Here is a 17,876-nt window from a genome sequence, read left to right as displayed (position 1 = left end):
ATCGACTTTAAAAAAATTAATTTATTATTATTTGTAATGCAATAATACAATTTATTTGGAGAAATTAATTGTTTTCTGCTAATATACAGTGAAATCATGCATGTACACTTACCTACTTACAAATATACACTTAAAATAGTGGTACCCGACCCAGTTATCATTTACGGAGTAATTCCGAGTTATAAAACATCTTCAATATCACACTAAAGAGATAATCCCGATGGCCAAAACAGGATGGATAAATTAAAATATAAAATATAGAAGGAATTTGTGAGGTACTTTAAATTAAAACTATTTAGTTTCCACTTAGAATTATGTATAATAAATAAAGCTTTATTAAGTTTCTCACTCCCAATCAGTTTGAGTCTTATGAACACACTTGGAAGAACCCAGTGCATCTCTGGGAAGAGTAGGAGGCAACAAGGGTACTAGACCATCTCAGCCTCTTTCGTTGTGGACAGTCAAAGGTTAAATAATGGGTGAGCATGAGAAATTACCTAGTCTGCCAATGCACTTTGTATAAAGCGAATGTGAATCTATTTGAAGCGCTATATAAGCAATTTAATATGATTTAATTGAAAGTTTCATTACATAATAGTATTATTTTTCAATAGTAATGAGATTAGAAAATAATGTAAGTAAAAAAGTTAATGATGCAATAATGAAGATACTAATGAAAGGCCTATCTGCAACAGACTACTCTCTGAGCACATTGTACAGTGGTCTTAAGCTGTATTGAAAGCAACAATTAAGAGATACAAATACAAGTAGATAGCACAAACTTTACTTTAGGAATTTTACTTAAGATATAGTGAACATTTTGCTTAAGATATAGTAAACATTTTGCTTAAGATCTATGGCGAAAAGTTTGTTTAAGATATATTGAAAATACACTTCAGATAGATTTAAATTTTACTTAAGATGGAGTGAAATTCTAATTAAGATGGAGTGAAAATATATTTCAGATAGAGTGAAATTATACTTCAGGTGGAGTGAAATTAAAATTCAGATAGTGAAATTATACTTAAGATGGAGTGAAATTATACTCCAGAGAGTGAAATTTTATTTAAGATAGAGTAAAATTTTACTTAAGATGGAGTGAAATTATACTTTAGATGGAGTGAAATTATACTTTAGATCGGGTGAAATTATACTTTAGATAGAGTGAAATTATACTTTAGATAGAGTGAAATCATACTTCAGATAGAGTGAAATTTTACTTACGATAGAGTGAAATTTTATTTATGATAGTGAAATTGTACTTAAGATGGAGTGAAATTATACTTAATATGTCTCTTAACTAAAGTAATTTGATTTAATTCATATGTTCAAATGTAGTTCTTAATTGTTTTTATTTATTTAAATACAGTAGTAATATCAACCATGTAAAGCGATCTTTGCAGATCTCCCTCGAGGTCTTAAATAACAGGGGTGCAAAGAAAAGGGTGGGTTTACCACTAACCTATTGTGGCTACCGTGCCAAGTATTTTACCAAATTAGAATGGTAGCATGTCACGTATGTTACCAAACTAGTGGGGTAAGCTACCATACCAATCATGTCAAACTATGATAATAGCATGCCACTAAGATGGTAGCATGTCACGTATGTTACCAAACTAGTGGAGTAAGCTACCATACCAATCATGTCAAACTATGATACATGTCACTAAGATGGTAGCATGTCACGTATGTTACCAAACTAGTGGGGTAAGCTACCATACCAATCATGTCAAACTATGATAATAGCATGCCACTAAGATGGTAGCATGTCACGTATGTTACCAAACTAGTGGGGTAAGCTACCATACCAATCATGTCAAACTATGATAATAGCATGCCACAAAAATGGTAGCATGTCACATATGTTACCAAACAAGTGGGGTAAGCTACCATACCAATCATGTTGTCAAACTAATGATGATAGCATGCCACTAAGATGGTAGCATGTCACGTATGTTACCAAACTAGTGGGGTAAGCTACCATACCAATCATGTTGTCAAACTATGATGATAGCATGCCACTAAGATGGTAGCATGTCACGTATGTTACCAAACTAGTGGGGTAAGCTACCATACCAATCATGTCAAACTATGATGATAGCATGTCACTAAAATGGTAGCATGTCACGTATGTTAACTAGGCTAGCAAACTATACAGAGTTCACATTGAATTACAGGGACACTAAGGAAAGGGTTAGGTTTACTACTAACGTATGATAGGCCACATTTGAATTGTATAATATTAATTAAATGACAATAAGACAGGATAAAAAAGATGCAGTCAACTACATAAGAAACTAGAATTTTTTCCCTACTCCTTACAATTAATTAACCACAACTTTATGGTTATACATTTTCAAATACTTCTTGCAATTCACAATTTGAAGATGTTTGGAACACAAACTATTGATATTATGATGGTGTTAAAAAACAAACAAACATGGCCTTGATGGGCCCGACGCCAGGACTGGTCGCAAGGCCTTAATGAGTCCAATGCCAAGGCTGGTCGCGAGGCCCTGATGGGCCTGACGCCAGGGCTGGTCGCGAGGCCTTGATGGGCCTGACGCCAGGGCTGGTCACGAGGCCTTGATGGGCCTGACGCCAGGGCTGGTCTCAATACCTTGATGGGCCTGACGCCAGGGCTGGTCTCAATACCTTGATGGGCCCGACGCCAGGGCTGATTTCAATACCTTGATGGGCTTGACGCCAGGGCTGGTCTGGAGGCTTTGATTATCTAATACTGCTATCTATGGCAGTACTTAAACAACATTTACTTTCCTATCTTATTTTACTTAAAACACACTCCAAAATGTATAATTTATACATCTTTAAATTAGTTTACTTACATTATATATATATTAAATCTGGCAGCACCAGCTTATTTAAATATGTACAATTAAAGTTATGACTATTTATAAGATGTCTTAATATTTAATACTGTGTAAAGCATTATGAGGTCATGGATCTTAAATATTTATGAGCCTCATTAATATTCATATTATGAATATTAATAAGCTAGATCTTATTTAAATAATGCATACTGTTAACTTATTTTACTGTTGGCACCAACAACATGTGTATTCACCTAATTTTCATATTCAAATTTTAAAATGAATATTCATTCTCCAAAATAACATGTATCTCCATATGCTAACTAGTTTGATGAATATTCAGCAGTATGTCTGGTTAAGATAGCACTTCATTGAGATTCAATGATTCCTTAGAGTACTGAAACATACAAAACCGAGTGATCCACAGCCAAGAGGTTATGCTAATTATGTAAATTAGTCTTCTGAATATTCAAACAGTAATTTTGACCATGCCATGCACATTACCGGACGATGCAGATCCTGTACGGTTCATCCGTTTTGCAGAACTGAAAACAGACGGAAATGAAACAGATGTTACTAATGACAGCATGCGAACAAAATGCAATGATTATAAATGGCGACAGCTTAATTTGCATAAGGTGTCAGAAATAGAATATTAACCTGCCTAAAGTTAAAAAAGAGGTTAACTAAATTGAAAAGATGAAAATAGGGAATCTAAAATTAGTTTCTTGTTAGATAGTTTTTGTTTTCTTTTCTTAAATATGTATTATATTATTGAACATTTTGTTAAGCATACACAAATAATTGAACATTAATGTGTTAGATCATGCAAATGACAGAGTATTAGTTATATCCTAAAATCTGACAATGTTCGTGGCAGTCTTGGACTGAGTAGTAAAGCCTAGCGACTAAGTACATAAAAGAGCTTTTATTTAGACTGGGTAGTAATGTATGGGTTCTTAGAGACAACTGAATATTCTATTTTATATATTTGCCACTATTTAACAATATAAAATAATTATATTATATATATATCATGTTAGTAAATTAAATTTACATAATTTAGTTTATAAAAATAATATTTCACACACAAATAAACTCTAACAGTAATTAGACAGTAACTAGACAGTGATTTCAAATTGTAGATAACACCTTAAGATTCGGATGATTTCAGTATATATAAGCCTTAACTCTAACATAAATTTATTTTCCTATAATAATTTAAAAAGATATCACTTAATTACTTTTGAAAAACACAAAACAATTAAAAGCCTAAGAAAGTGGGTTGGCTACCTTGGAGAATCAACAGGACTGGTTGCTTTGCGAGGCTGATCTTTGACAAAGTTTCTACAAGATGCAAGCTTGTTTTCCAAGGCCTAGATAAACATTAGAGAATACAAAAAACATTTACAAAATTGTATACAATATGATACTACATGCATGGTATGTGAAAACAATTGAATGAGAGGAAAGGAGAATAAAAAGAGAGAGAAAAGAGAGAAAAAAAATGAGTTGAACATCAGATGATACTGATAGATCTTATTGTTATGTTACCTTTGTTTTCATTTTATTTATTTTATAAAATGCATAAAATATCACTTCAATCAATCAATCAAAACTTACTCCAACTTTTCGTAGTAGATCACCAACAATATTTAAAGCGGATATTCGTGCTGTAGGTGTTAGTGGCGTTCCACCTGGAGATACTAACGGACCACGAATACTTTCCAGCGGATTTCCTGCTATATTTCCTAAAAGACGGATCAAAAACGAAAATATTTCACTGAAAATTATCTAATTACTTCTTACTATTGATATTATGGTCACTGACAACATACATTACATAAAAGCCGCTGCTTTGTGTTCTGTCTGTCTGGCAGCATCAATGGAAATGCTCTGACTAAAACTCTGTCTACACTATCAAACTTTATGTGACAAAACAATGTGCCCATATATGGCCATGATGATGTCATATCACTACCATATAGGAGCATAGCACTACCTTATTTGGGAACATTTTTTGTCAAACTAGTTTGATAGTGTAGACAGAACTTTAGAGAAAGTTTAACCTATTGAAGATCAACAATTTAGGGTTCTGCTAAAAAGCACCAGTGAAGACCTCACAAATATCTAAGAACACTGTCACTGGTTCTTACCTGGAGGATCTTTCATGGCAGACTCAAGAGCTTGCTGCGCCTCGTGCAAGAGTTTGTTATCAGGTTGACTTCCTTCCACCATGTCAACTTGCATCTTTTCTTCTTTTACTCTGTTATTGTCGGGTGGCAGCTCCACAAGGTTGTCAATCTTCGGCCTTATCGGGATGTTTTCAGTCGTGGCTAGCTCTGAACGTAAATCTGTTTGTAGAAATTTATTTAATAAAATGAATGAATGATATGGCTGCCTGCCTTAACCACTTGGCCATTTGACTACAATGACATCATCTACTTGCAGGATGCCTTTTAATGATCTACTGACCTCTAACCATATAATATACTGACCTCTAGCCTCGTCTTTCAGCCGTTGCACTGTGATTTGTAAGCTTTCCTTTTCATCTAATTCACTCTCTAGAAATGCATTTCTTTCTATTGCCTGTAATACAAAAACCATAAAATTAATTCATTAATTTATCCAGGTAAGCAAGGCACGAAATAGACTTACAAATTAACAATATTTATGACTAATAATGTAGCTCTTGCATAGACATTATAAACATGTCCCTCCATGCTGCCATTATACACTACTGTACATTGTACTAGATTAAAGTGAAATGTCGTGAAAAATACTTACATGATTAAGTCTTGCTTCAAAATCTTCTAGTGAAACTACAGTGGTTCTAAAAGACAAAAAATGTTGAAGTTAAAAGTATAGCAAACAATGAATAAAACAATACCACAATGCAATGCGATTGCAACTACATTCCTTTCCTGATTTATTAAAGATTGGTTCACACATTGATGCAATGCAAGGATATGTGTGTGCATCCTTGTACTCTGTTCCAGTGCGAACCCAGCTTAAGTGGTCTATTCCTACAGGTTGACGTGCTAGCCTAAAGCTCTGTCTACTCTATCGAACTTTATGTGACAAACAAATCCGATGTGCCCATATATGAGCATGATGATGTCATATCACTACCATATTTGAGCATATCACTACCATATTTGGCCAAAATATTTTGATAGTGTAGACAGAGCTTTAGTGTAGTATAGAGCTCTGTTCTTTTGATCTTATTATACCTGCTTCTTCATATAATATGTCTTAAAATTAAATATTAACTGTAAGTATGGTAGGTATATGAATGATGATGATGAACAATTGACAAAGTTAGTATACAGTAGTACATTGACAGTTTACTTAGGGTCATCTAAAGACATTGGAATTTGAAAATTGATTTTTTAGATATTGACTTAGGGTTTTATGTCGACAAAGAAATAAACGATCTTGCCTAATTAACTCAGCTAATTAATCCAAAGTCTGAAATATAAGACTTCAATTAACGACGTCATTGTCAGTCACGCAGAAAGAGCACAAGTATTATTGATATCACATTGTTGTCCTTTGAGGCATAAAATTACACTGTATTTATATATTATTAAATTATGAGAGTACTTAATTATCAATAAATAAATTATGTACCGGTAGACATTTTTTATGAATAGTGCATGAATTATGAAGAAAATAGGAACATTTTGATGTTGAATATATTAACAACAAGTTGTTCATGAAAATAAACTAGAGAGAGGACACTACATGCAGTATGTCACCTGGGGGCCTTCTCATAGGCTAATGTATACTATTAAATAACCCATGGGGGCTTTGTGGGAGACCTTTTGGACAGCCTACAGTACATAGCCTAGCTGTAGAAAGAAAAATACAAAATTAAATAAAGCTTAATTCTGAATTTGAAAAAGCAGCAACATTTTTAAATTTACAATTTGAATATTTCTGGTGGAAATCATATTTAAGATGTTAAAGATGTATTGTCCCTTTGACTAATTCCAAAAAAATAAAAAATAACAGATTTCGAAAAAAGGTGGGTCATTTTGAAGTATCATAATAGTTATTAACTATCACCAAAAATTTGTCAAAAAAAAAATCATTTAACTGAAATACAGACGTTTTTTTGTTAAAAAAATAACTTTGACTTCCAGTCAAAGTTTTCGATCAAAACATATCCCATAATGAAACGCACTTGTTTGGCTACTCTCTGTATGCATAATCATAATACTTCCTCACGATCTGTGTGAAAATACCTTCTCAACCGTGACGAGTTGTAAACAATCCTAATTAGCATATGCATAATGCGTACTCGTGGTTTGAAATCTTTGTTTACTTTCGCTCGCACGATTTTCCAGACGAAATGTAATCCAACTAATTTACCTGCTAATTACGTAAACTTGTTGCTTTTGGCTCAAATTTTCGACTTAAAGTGAATAACTTTAATATTACTTTGATATGGCCAATTTAAATTTAGAATATTTTGACCTTCATTTTTTTGTGTTTCAAGGGACAATACATCTTTAATAACTGCAACAAGATAAATTTAACATCAAGGAAAATTCTTAATATTTCAGACTAGAGGAAATAAACAGTTTATACAATGTATTATTATAAGCAGACAGTGCAATTTATAGATGGTATTGACCTCTAGGTTAAGTATGGTAAAGTATTTAACCATTGTAAAGGTGTGATGATAAGGATAAGTTACTGTCTGTGAACTTCTTCTTTATGAACTAAATAGATGGCATGATATTTACAGTTTTTTTTTCCTACTAATAGTTACTATTATAATATATTCTGAATTAAAGTGATCAATCAACCAATACAGAAATAATAAAGGAATAATTTAATAAATAATAAGGAAGGAGAATAAAATAAAATGAATAAAAAGCAATATAATTATATTCTGCTTTTAATTAATTACAAATTTCTTAGCATTTATTAATTATGAAACATGAAACTGATACTCAGTTTGTGAACAGAAACTAAATACTGAACAACAACAGAAAAATCAAATGTATTGATTTGACGACCACAATATAATATTTCAGAAAAATGTATGTTTTGGTTCAATGAAGTTTGAATATGCAGATGGCATTAGTAAACAAATCGTATATAATATCATAGTATTTAATAAAAAGCTTAAAAAAAATACAATACATTTTGTTTTTTAATTTAGCAAAAAAAAAATGACTATTTATTTGCTACGGTTTTGTTTAAAAGTTTTGATGATAATAATTGTATACCAATTTCAGAATTGTAATGTGTACATTTTCAACCAGATTACTACAGGTATAAATCTTGGTCTTTTTTTTAGAAGGGCTGTGTCTACCAAAGCCAAGCCCTGGTTCGGTAAACAATGCTTTAAAAGACAACAATAACATACAGTAGTTTACATTGTGTTTGCATGGGAAGGGTCAGCCATGAGTTTGTCAATGGCTGTACTTTCATTGCATACCGTGTAATTCATTACGTAGCCAATATCACGAGATGCGTAAATAGACTTAACAAGGAATTAATAAGTCGGTTATTTGCAAAGCACGTATCATTGATTACTAAAGTAAATATACATTCCATAGCTCAATGACGTAGAGTATCCCGTTAGCTAATTAAACGGCTTGTGAATTTTTAAACTGGAAAATGAAGTCATACAGTAATCACATAAGTGGAGTTTGATGGTTTGGTTATGAGGCTTGCCTATGAATCGCAAGGTGAGTGGTTTAAATCAGATGCCACAAATTGGTATCGCAACAAAAATGATTTCACAATCCAAAGCACCACCTAAGTATGCAAATTGCAAGTCATAAAGACAGTTTCATAATAAAAGTAAAAGATGGCCAAAACAAAAATTGTTAGTTTAACATTCCTATCAAGATGACCTCACTAACAAATATTTGCCTTTTTTTTAATGGTAGTATGCTGTTTAAAAAAAATATATATATATTTTTTTCATTTTTTCAAAATTGCATGATCAAGCATTCTGAAATGTCTTAATGTCATTACATCAAAATAGCTAATATAATAGTTATAAAACTAAAACTCCTCTTTATGAAACAAATAAATAAATAAGAAGCAGTGAAGTGAAAATAAACGATTTTTTATAGGACCTAAGGTCAATTTCAACACATGGCTTGTGCATTACAGAATAAAAGTGCACTAAACTAGGCAACACATGGTCTAACAACAACAGACCCTGGATACAATTCCACTATTATGATGCGACAGCCTATTGTTCTTATTGGTGACTCATACATCATATGGCATCTACACAACTATAGCAATTAATTACTTACAGAAGCAAGCTGGAGACAAACATTGAAATAATTACACAAACCAAAAGTGGTGTTGGTAGTCTATAAGTGCTAGCCTACCTGGATAGACCGACATTGGCCTACAACTCAAATATAACATTTTATGAAACACACAAACAGATAATGGTAAATTTCCTGCATTGGCCTAATTCTCTCCGAGAAGAGAGCTACAACTCGAATATATAACATTTGATGAAACACCTCTATCAGATAATGGTACATTCCATGAACACTCCCCTTAAGTGGGAGCATCCCGGACACACAACCATCATCAAAACAAAAAATTGAAATAATTTTAACTGTAAAGGCTGGTCCATGCCTAGTGACATCACAATAGGTTAACCATGGGTTAACTAACCTTAAACGGATTAAATTAAGAATACAGCACTGAACTTATTTTAGTTATAATAATTGATTAACATGATGTCTCTGCTGACCTTTCCATTTATCCTAAACAAAATGGAATTAAAGAACAAAAGGTGAATACTACTGTCAGGTCATGTAATGTATAATCGAAAAGCGGATTGCGTTCAAGTACACTTGCATATGAATGGATTAAGGTCATATAAAGATCAAAAGGCAATATTTTTTTTAATGATTTGCAGTAAAAACTAAAAATTGAATATCATCGATAATAATAATAAGAATGGAGCCGGTTAAGTAAGATTATAATTAGCGTAAATGAAACATAATAATTGTGTAAACTGTTAAGTTGGCACGACATACTGTACACAAATCAAAAGTGTTGTTGGTGCCATTTACATGGATTAAACAACCCTCCCTCCTCCCCCCACAATGCAAACGTCTTGGGAATGGTGAGGTATGCATTGTGAAGGCGCGGCTCACAGACTATACCAACAATTCTTTTTGCGAATTATGTTCTCCCCTCAGAAGGAAAAAGGGTCGGTTTATCCATGCTACTGTACATCTATAAGTCTATCTATATTACAATTGCTTTTCTTTATTATTTATTCTTTAACAATAGAGTTTCAGGTTTCTGCAGTTCTTAAATGCTGAGTCAACTTAACTGAATTATAATTCAAAGAAAGATGGTTTCAGTCTTTTGTTTTTAAAAATGTGGACATTTGAACGATGATCTCAGGGGAAATACTACGACCGAGATAAAGGAAGCGTTGAATTGATTATTTTTGCAGATATTTCTTGTACGTCACACCAATGATGAGCTTTGGTAGATGCCTACCACATTTCCTGTTAATATCGTACTATCATTATTGGTCTATGCTTCCTCAAAAACATATAAAAATCTTTATAGAATAAATTAATTATTATGTACAAGAACTGTAGTTGGTCTTTCTTACAATGAAAGATATTTGGAACATTGTACACTTTCTAAAAAAATTACTTGAAAGAAAGAGTTTTATGTAAAACTTTCAACTCTGCCCCCACTCACTTTTTGGAAACACCCACCTCTGTATGTATACAAACTTATAAAGTATTTTCTACAGTATCTCAACTACCCCTCACATCCCCAAAAAATATATATATAATATCTCTTCAACATTAATTATCAACATTGTAATTTTACTGTGCTTAATTTTTATTTATTTTTTTTTCAATCCATTGTACACTGTTATATTATTGTTGAAGCATCAGAAAACAAAATATAACTGTACCTTTTAGCTCGCTCAAGGTCATCATTTGACTGTTCTAATTCACGTATATATTTTTGAAGTTCATCTTTGATGGCTGTGATCTGCGCTAATGTATCTTCTAATTCGCTAATTTGTTTTAAAAAACCTCTTTGTGATACCTCAAGTCTTTCCTAAAATAAAGAAGATAAATAAACAGGAATAAAAATTAATGTTTTAATTTGATTGAAGTCCAAAAATACAGTAGGAGAAAAATGACACAGACATTCAAACATGGAAGCCTACAAGATTCTCTGTATGTAAGCCTACATTTATTTCCGCACCTGGAGTAAACAGACTATTTCAAACTTAAAATTTGCGATTTCATTATTCAAGAATAAAATTAGAAAAAAGGTTTCCTGTCAAAACACAAAAGTTCCACCAATCAATATTTTTTTGTTTACTTCAAATTTATTAAGTACTGCTGAGGAACTGTGTTTTATAACCAGGCCCGTACAGACAAGATGTTTTTATGGTTGCCGCCACTTTTCAATGACAATGTGACAGTCTACCTTTAATGATTCTACTTCCATCTGCTGTCTTTGGTTGCTGGACGTAAGATCTTTGATTTTAGCCTCTGCGTGCTCCAACTGAGTCTCAAGTTCAGCCTCTAACTCTCGACTGCTTATCTGATATTCTTCAAAATCTTCTTTCGTTTCTTCAAGACTGCAAAGATATAAAACAGTATTTTATGAAGTATTATATAAAATAAACTTGGTATCAAAACTCTGGTGGAAGGAACAGAGTAATATAAAGACAAAGATAATTTCTGGGTTAAAAACATGTGAGTACAGCAGTAGTACTGTACTCAGCACAATTCTGGTGGAAGGAATAGACACATGTACGGTAAAACAAAGATAATGTCTGGGTAAAAAGCATGTGGGTAGTACTGTACTTTAGCTCAATTCAAACTACGAAATTCACAACCAAGAGACTGACTTCACTCAACCCTAAAAATCTTCTTACAGTATTTCTTCATTCAACATCTGAGGGAAAAAACACAGTTAGTCCTAGAAACAAAATTAACAGTTCGTAGTATTAAAGGTATGGATTTAAAATAAACATTTGAAAATCTTTTTGAAGCATCCAACAATATTGTAGACAGAGTTGAAATCACACTGATCAGAAAAAATGAAAAATAAAAAAAAAACAACTGATGAAAAGAGAAAATATGGCTAACAATATAAACCAAAGATACTGTACTTGCAACTAATGTCTAGAGCATAATTACAGTGACACAGAAAGATAAATGAGAATCCTAACAATAGAATATTATTAGGAGTCGAGAAAGAATCATCAATAGAATCGACTAAAAAACGAGACAAGACGTAACAATGGCAACTAGGAATCTTGGTAGAACCGAAATAAATGACAAACTAAGTCGGCTGCAGATAGAATCAAAATTCTAATCGGAAATAAAATATTCAGGAATAATGAATATATTATTAGATAATATGCACTGTGAAATTGCAGGCATGAATCAATATACTGTGAAGACTTTATTTTCGCGGCCTGAAATGTTAAAGTATGGTAATATGTTGAGGCCTTTAATTTTGGCAAAGTACCGTCATACTGTACCTGTACTTGTGTGTACAGTGTGACTACTGTCATTACCATATTATTATTATTATTAATATCATAAGCATAATGCAATTACTTGTTATTATATGTAGAAGTGATTTACAGTAATGTGTGGCTGTACAGAGTGTATACAGTTATGTAAAGTAGGATTTCTAAATCTGGTTGCTTTAGACAAAACAAAAAAGCATACGACAAGCGCAGATTACTGTAGAATAGGTGAACTCAAACATTAAAAAAATTTGATGAAATAAACTAATTTACCGTAACTTTTACTTCTTAGTCTTAAACTATATAATTAAAAATATAACTACTTTAACCTGTACAGTATGTTTCTATACAGTAGTTATATTTACTATACTCGAACAGTAAATACATTTTAATAAACTAATTAATTCAAACTGTTAAAATTAAATTGTTAAAAAATAGTCAAACTGTATTAAAAATAACCTAACACAATAGAAAATAGTTAAATTAAATTAGACATAGACAAATTAATTACAACTGGGACGACGATTACACATGCAAACAAAAAATGAATAACTGACCTACGAGAAATCTAAGATCAAAATCTGTAAACTAATCAATGAGATAACATCGACGTCTTACGGCAGCTACCAAACATCGCGTTCTAAAGCATCAAATTTTCCTTAAAGAGCAATTTCGTAGCGTGATATTTTATCGGTGAATATTAGCCAGTGTTGAGTATTAGAATATGTAAGCAATGCTGTCATGTTTTTATGCGAATGTGTGAAAGAATGAAAAGAGCGAAATAATTGATGGCTGGTAACAGACTCTACAGCCGTCGGCAACCACTTAATGTCATCATGCATACAATTTCTAACGAGCCAACAAAAATTCTGCATAATTTGACCTAATTTCATATTCTTGTTTTTATTGATTGGTAAATAATATTGTAAATAATATGATTTGTTGTAGAAAATGTTTGTTGTTTTTACATGTCATACAGTACAGTATCAATCAGTATCTCAAAGAAAAGTACAATATCGTAGTAATTTTTTTATTTATGAAAATATGTCTATCAAAATTCGAATTTTCGTCTTATTTACATTTATAGCAATACAGCAAATATTGTAAAATCATTCAATTAGAATTTCATTTCTTTGTTATTAATATTATTGATTGAAAAATAAAATTTAAAGTTGAAATTATTGTACACTTGCAAATTACTGTACAGTAAAACTAGGTTAGTTTAATATGGACATAAAATACACTTGGTCAAATATAGAGCTGTCTTTGCGTACCACTTAGTATTGTACATAAACACACCAACAACTGTATACAGATGATCTCCAAAAACAGAGGTATAAAGAAAGACACAGTATGACAAAAATCAAACATTAATTAATTGACAACCATCAACAATAAAAAAATGTTACCAAGTATAACATTGACCTCAGCCTGACCCTCATTCTATCTAGTAATGGACTGGGGCTTTGGTGCTATGATTTAATCTAATATTCACTCAAAGTAGAGGAACACTAATTTATACAGTATAACAATTTACATACAGTAAATCAGTATTTATCGCTTACCTCTAGTACTGTTTTAGAAGATTGGCAAAAAAAACTGTGCCAGTCCGTTGATCAAACATAAGTCTAACAATATTCAATAATAATAAGTCTCTAATATACCACAGTTAGAAATTACTCAAGTGCATCAAATGACAATGTTAATCACGAATAGAGTTAAGAAATGCCAATGGCGCTTTTCATTCTTCTCTCCGGTCCCCCTCTCTGTATCATCACTAGAATGAGGTCATTCATAAAGTAGTAGTAGATGGCTAGAATGACCTTAAAGGCACTGATGCATACAGTAAGTTATTTATTGAGATGCATTCCTTAAATTGCTATTAGTTAGAGGCTGAGTGTGAAGTATAGCCATGCTATGTAATTTGTCTTGTAGACAAGAGGACCTGCAAGGGTGTTTATTAAAAGAACTTTTCTTATATTTTGCAATAATACACAGAACATGTACATTTACCATACCAGTAAAATGCACTTATTTTTGTTGAAATACTGCATTACAGTAGAAGCCCTACCAAGGGGACACCAACAAAACGTCCCTTGAATAGGGATGATGTCAATTGAATACGGATTGGTCATAGTGAACATACAGTATTATTTACCCTTGTTTGTTTCATAGGAAAGTGTCCCCTCTCAAAGCAGTCTCCTCAAAATATTTCACCCCTTTACACAACATTAATTGGAATTTTAAAATATATATAGAATTTATTTAGAAAGTATCTTACTGTAACTGTACATTACATGTTTCTACTAACAGTAATAGGCCTACAGTAGTAAAATAAAATTTCATTACAGTAAAGAATTGTCATAATTTAATTTATGCATTCAGATCATTATGAATATTTATAAAGTAATCATATAATTATGATTGACCCGTGGGAAGGTCAAACCATTCATGTTATTGTCACTACTATTATGACTTATTACTAAATGGTTAAATGTGTTGTCATTAGTATTGTTTAAATGTGGGATAGTTAGTATATTCAGGTCACAAAGGTCAAATTCATCAGGAAGTATTATCATCTATAAATAAATTACCACTATGCTAGATATTTCTCAATAGGACAACGACATGTGATGTGGCAAGTGTGTATAAATGATGCAATCAACTCATGGTGTATTCCTACAGACAATAATATCCAAGACATCATTTTCTGATTTTCTTAATCTAAAATTTTCCAGGAAAAAAACATTCTTTGATTGAAATACACAAGCTTTATAATATGTAATATATACTGTAGGCTGCTGTAATCAGTTGCCATGTTTAATGGGCAAGCACTGATCTCAATTTTAGGCATACTGCACATACAACATACTGTACAGTAATGTACAATAGATAAAATTGATCACTGTAAGATTGCAATAATACAGTAGTGTAAATCTTAAAAGTCAAAACGGAAAGAAGGAACCATACCCTGTAATTCGCAAACCATTCAGACAATATTAGTCCACACCATATGATAATCTGCAGCAAAATTATAGAATAGAATAGGTAGTAAGTATAGTGAATAGAATGTCATTAAATTCTATTGTGCTACTTGTTAATAGTGCTACTTGTTAATAGAACAACTTATGAACTCAGGGCCAGACAAAATCAATTGAATGACTACAATCAATTCTATTCGTTCTAATGTGGTTTATTAGTTTGTTTATATTATCATCCAGACTGGGGATTTTAAAAATTCTGACTCAGTTTGTTTTTATTTCGAATCCATCTCATATATAAAAACAGTCTAAAATGAAAAACATCAGAGAAAAATAACAAAGAAAAAACATTTGATGATGAATTCAGGACAACCCAATTAATCCTAAAAAAAAAGACTTTACTGGTAAGAAAGAATTTCGGACCTTTTGGACATCAAGAAAGCGCTGGGTTTCAGGCAACACACTTAGCCTACAGTACTTTTAAGTAATTAGCTGCTTCCAGAAATGTCTAAGGCTACTGTGTACAGTACCGCAATTAGGAAATTAAACTATATTACTGAACAGGTTGGACATAAAATCTGAAAAATTGATACAAAAAGCAGTTTGAACTGTACCATCATTTTCAATCATTGAAATGGTAGAAAATTATGCATAGCATTATCAATCAATGGACAGATTTTAATTAGTTTTTAAATGAGAAATTTGTTATGTAATTAACTTTTATATGGAAACATATCTTCAGGCACAATATTTTAGGATTACTGCAGGTACAAGTGTACAGGATCTTAATCTGGTGGTTAAGAAGTGATGGTACTACTTTACTCCTCTATCAGCAGGCATGCAATTGTGCTGGGTAAAAAAGAGGGTAGGGTCACTTTTACTGGGTGTACAGACCCTACTCTGTAGGCCTGTGCACAGTGTGTACAGTAATATACCATGCATATTGGCAACCAAGGGAGAGTACAACAAAGCAAATGCAGTATCATACAGTATAATATTACTATGTAGATGAAGCTGTAAACACAGTTCTTCCATCTACAGTATCTCAAACATATTTAATATGCAAAAGCATTTTTATCCTTTCACAAAGAATATTGTGAAATGATGACAATATAGTACTATATTTTCGTCTTGTTGCGATTTTTAACAACACATGTTATTCATTTACGGGAATACCATTTAAAGTACATTACAAATTACAGTACCATATTATAAATTAAGTATAAAATTGTAAAATTACAATTATTATAAATATAATATTAATAATAATTATTACACAACATAATACTAGACAGACCTGCCTACTGTACTGTCAACGTGAGACAATTTTGTATTGTAGCTGTTCAAATAATTTAATTTATTAATACATTATTTTAGCCAAAAATCAATTCAATGAAAGTAAAAGTACAGAATACAATTTCAAAGAAAAAATAAAACAACTTCCAAAAAAAGTTAGTTCAGTAAAATAGATAAAAACACACACACACAGATATACTTTAACTTTATTTCATCCTTTGCAAGAAATTTACAAGAAAAAAAAATTAATGAAACACTGAAAAGGTAAAAACAAATTGGTGGTATTACTAAAATTAAAAAGCTAAGAATAATCAACATTTATCCTACCTTTGTTTGAAGTTAAATGATAAATTTCTCCAATATAACGCCTCTTCTTCTATAGTGGCAAACTTTGGAATATCTACTTCCATTATTATTTTGTTTTATTTATAAAATATCCATACAAAAAACAACCGCCAAAATGAGACGTACTGTTGTAATTCAGTCAGTGAATTTGATTAGAATATATATAGGTAAACACAGTGCTGTACTATTGTTCTTTTCAATACAAATTCTGGATCCCAAATGTACATGAACATGTATCCTTCTTTAGGCCTAACTAGAATACCACAATGTCCTGCCTCCCAGTATATCGATACGCTCGCCTTCCCCTACACAGCCGATCGTCACCTTTCCCTTTTCGGTCAAAAACAAGAAGCAAGCTAGCCTAGCTAGCGTAACTTTGACAACCTAAATACTCTGTTTAACAAATACTTTCAAATTTTAGTCTTGAAAACAATACCAACATACACTTCCAAAGATGATCAAAATCAACAAAACACACGTCAGTTTAATGTATATAAAACTATAACAACTTATTTAGGCCTAGCCTCCTAGGCCTATTCCAAAAATATAACGTATTACCAATGGCGGATATCGACACTTTAAATGTAAAATGCTGCCACCACCGAAGAGAGCCGACGATCGATATAATAAGGCCGTTTCCCGGAAGTAAATTACAATAGGCACCAACTGTCAAACTAAACAAAAACAAATAAAAGACCTTTTAGACCTTTTATTTGTCAGAGCTTTTATTGAAAAAAAGAATACAAACAAATTGGTAGTAAGAAAAATAACAATTAAGCTATTACACTCCTCTAAAGAAAGTCTTCTTAATAATAGATAATAGCACGCGCGCATGTTTGCTATTAAACTTTATTTATAATATTAGTTTCAACTTTCAACACATAATCCTCCAAACAC

The 17,876-nt window shown here is 31.8% G+C and overlaps 1 protein-coding gene across 2 annotated transcripts; it reads right to left on the bottom strand.

Moving 5' to 3' along the window:
• Positions 1-768: 768 nt before the first annotated feature.
• On the bottom strand, positions 769-17,562 carry LOC144840883 (nuclear distribution protein nudE-like 1-A). 2 transcript variants are annotated; one of them, XR_013611967.1, is made up of 10 exons: positions 16,962-17,562; positions 11,301-11,454; positions 10,774-10,922; positions 5,619-5,664; positions 5,330-5,420; positions 4,988-5,185; positions 4,455-4,582; positions 4,125-4,207; positions 2,656-3,376; positions 769-2,480 (listed from the first exon to the last, which is right to left on the bottom strand). XR_013611967.1 is itself a non-coding variant. In XM_078696961.1 (9 exons), exons 1-9 carry the CDS (start codon positions 17,042-17,044, stop codon positions 3,301-3,303), a joined length of 1,008 nt encoding a protein of 335 aa, XP_078553087.1. In that variant the 5' UTR covers positions 17,045-17,562; the 3' UTR covers positions 769-3,300. The 2 variants fall into 2 exon arrangements, 1 of the variants encoding a protein (XP_078553087.1); XM_078696961.1 differs by having other exon boundaries at positions 769-3,376.
• Positions 17,563-17,876: the final 314 nt, after the last annotated feature.

This window comes from Antedon bifida, chromosome 4 (genome assembly GCF_963402885.1).
Source record: "Antedon bifida chromosome 4, ecAntBifi1.1, whole genome shotgun sequence".
NCBI lineage: Eukaryota > Metazoa > Echinodermata > Crinoidea > Comatulida > Antedonidae > Antedon > Antedon bifida.
The sequence above is the reverse complement of the archived record's forward strand: the minus strand, read 5'-3'. Positions and strand labels throughout refer to the sequence as shown.

What these genes read in the sequence shown, in the direction of transcription:
- LOC144840883 (XM_078696961.1), bottom strand. Translation starts at nt 17,044, where the DNA reads ATGGAAGTAGATATTCCAAAGTTTGCCACTATAGAAGAAGAGGCGTTA. An exon ending in TCATTTAACTTCAAACAAAG is followed by an intron (nt 11,455 to 16,961) that starts GTAGGATAAATG and finishes ATATCTTTGCAG; the next exon opens with TCTTGAAGAAACGAAAGAAG. An exon ending in ATCTACTACGAAAAGTTGGA is followed by an intron (nt 4,208 to 4,454) that starts GTAAGTTTTGAT and finishes ATGTTTATCTAG; the next exon opens with GCCTTGGAAAACAAGCTTGC.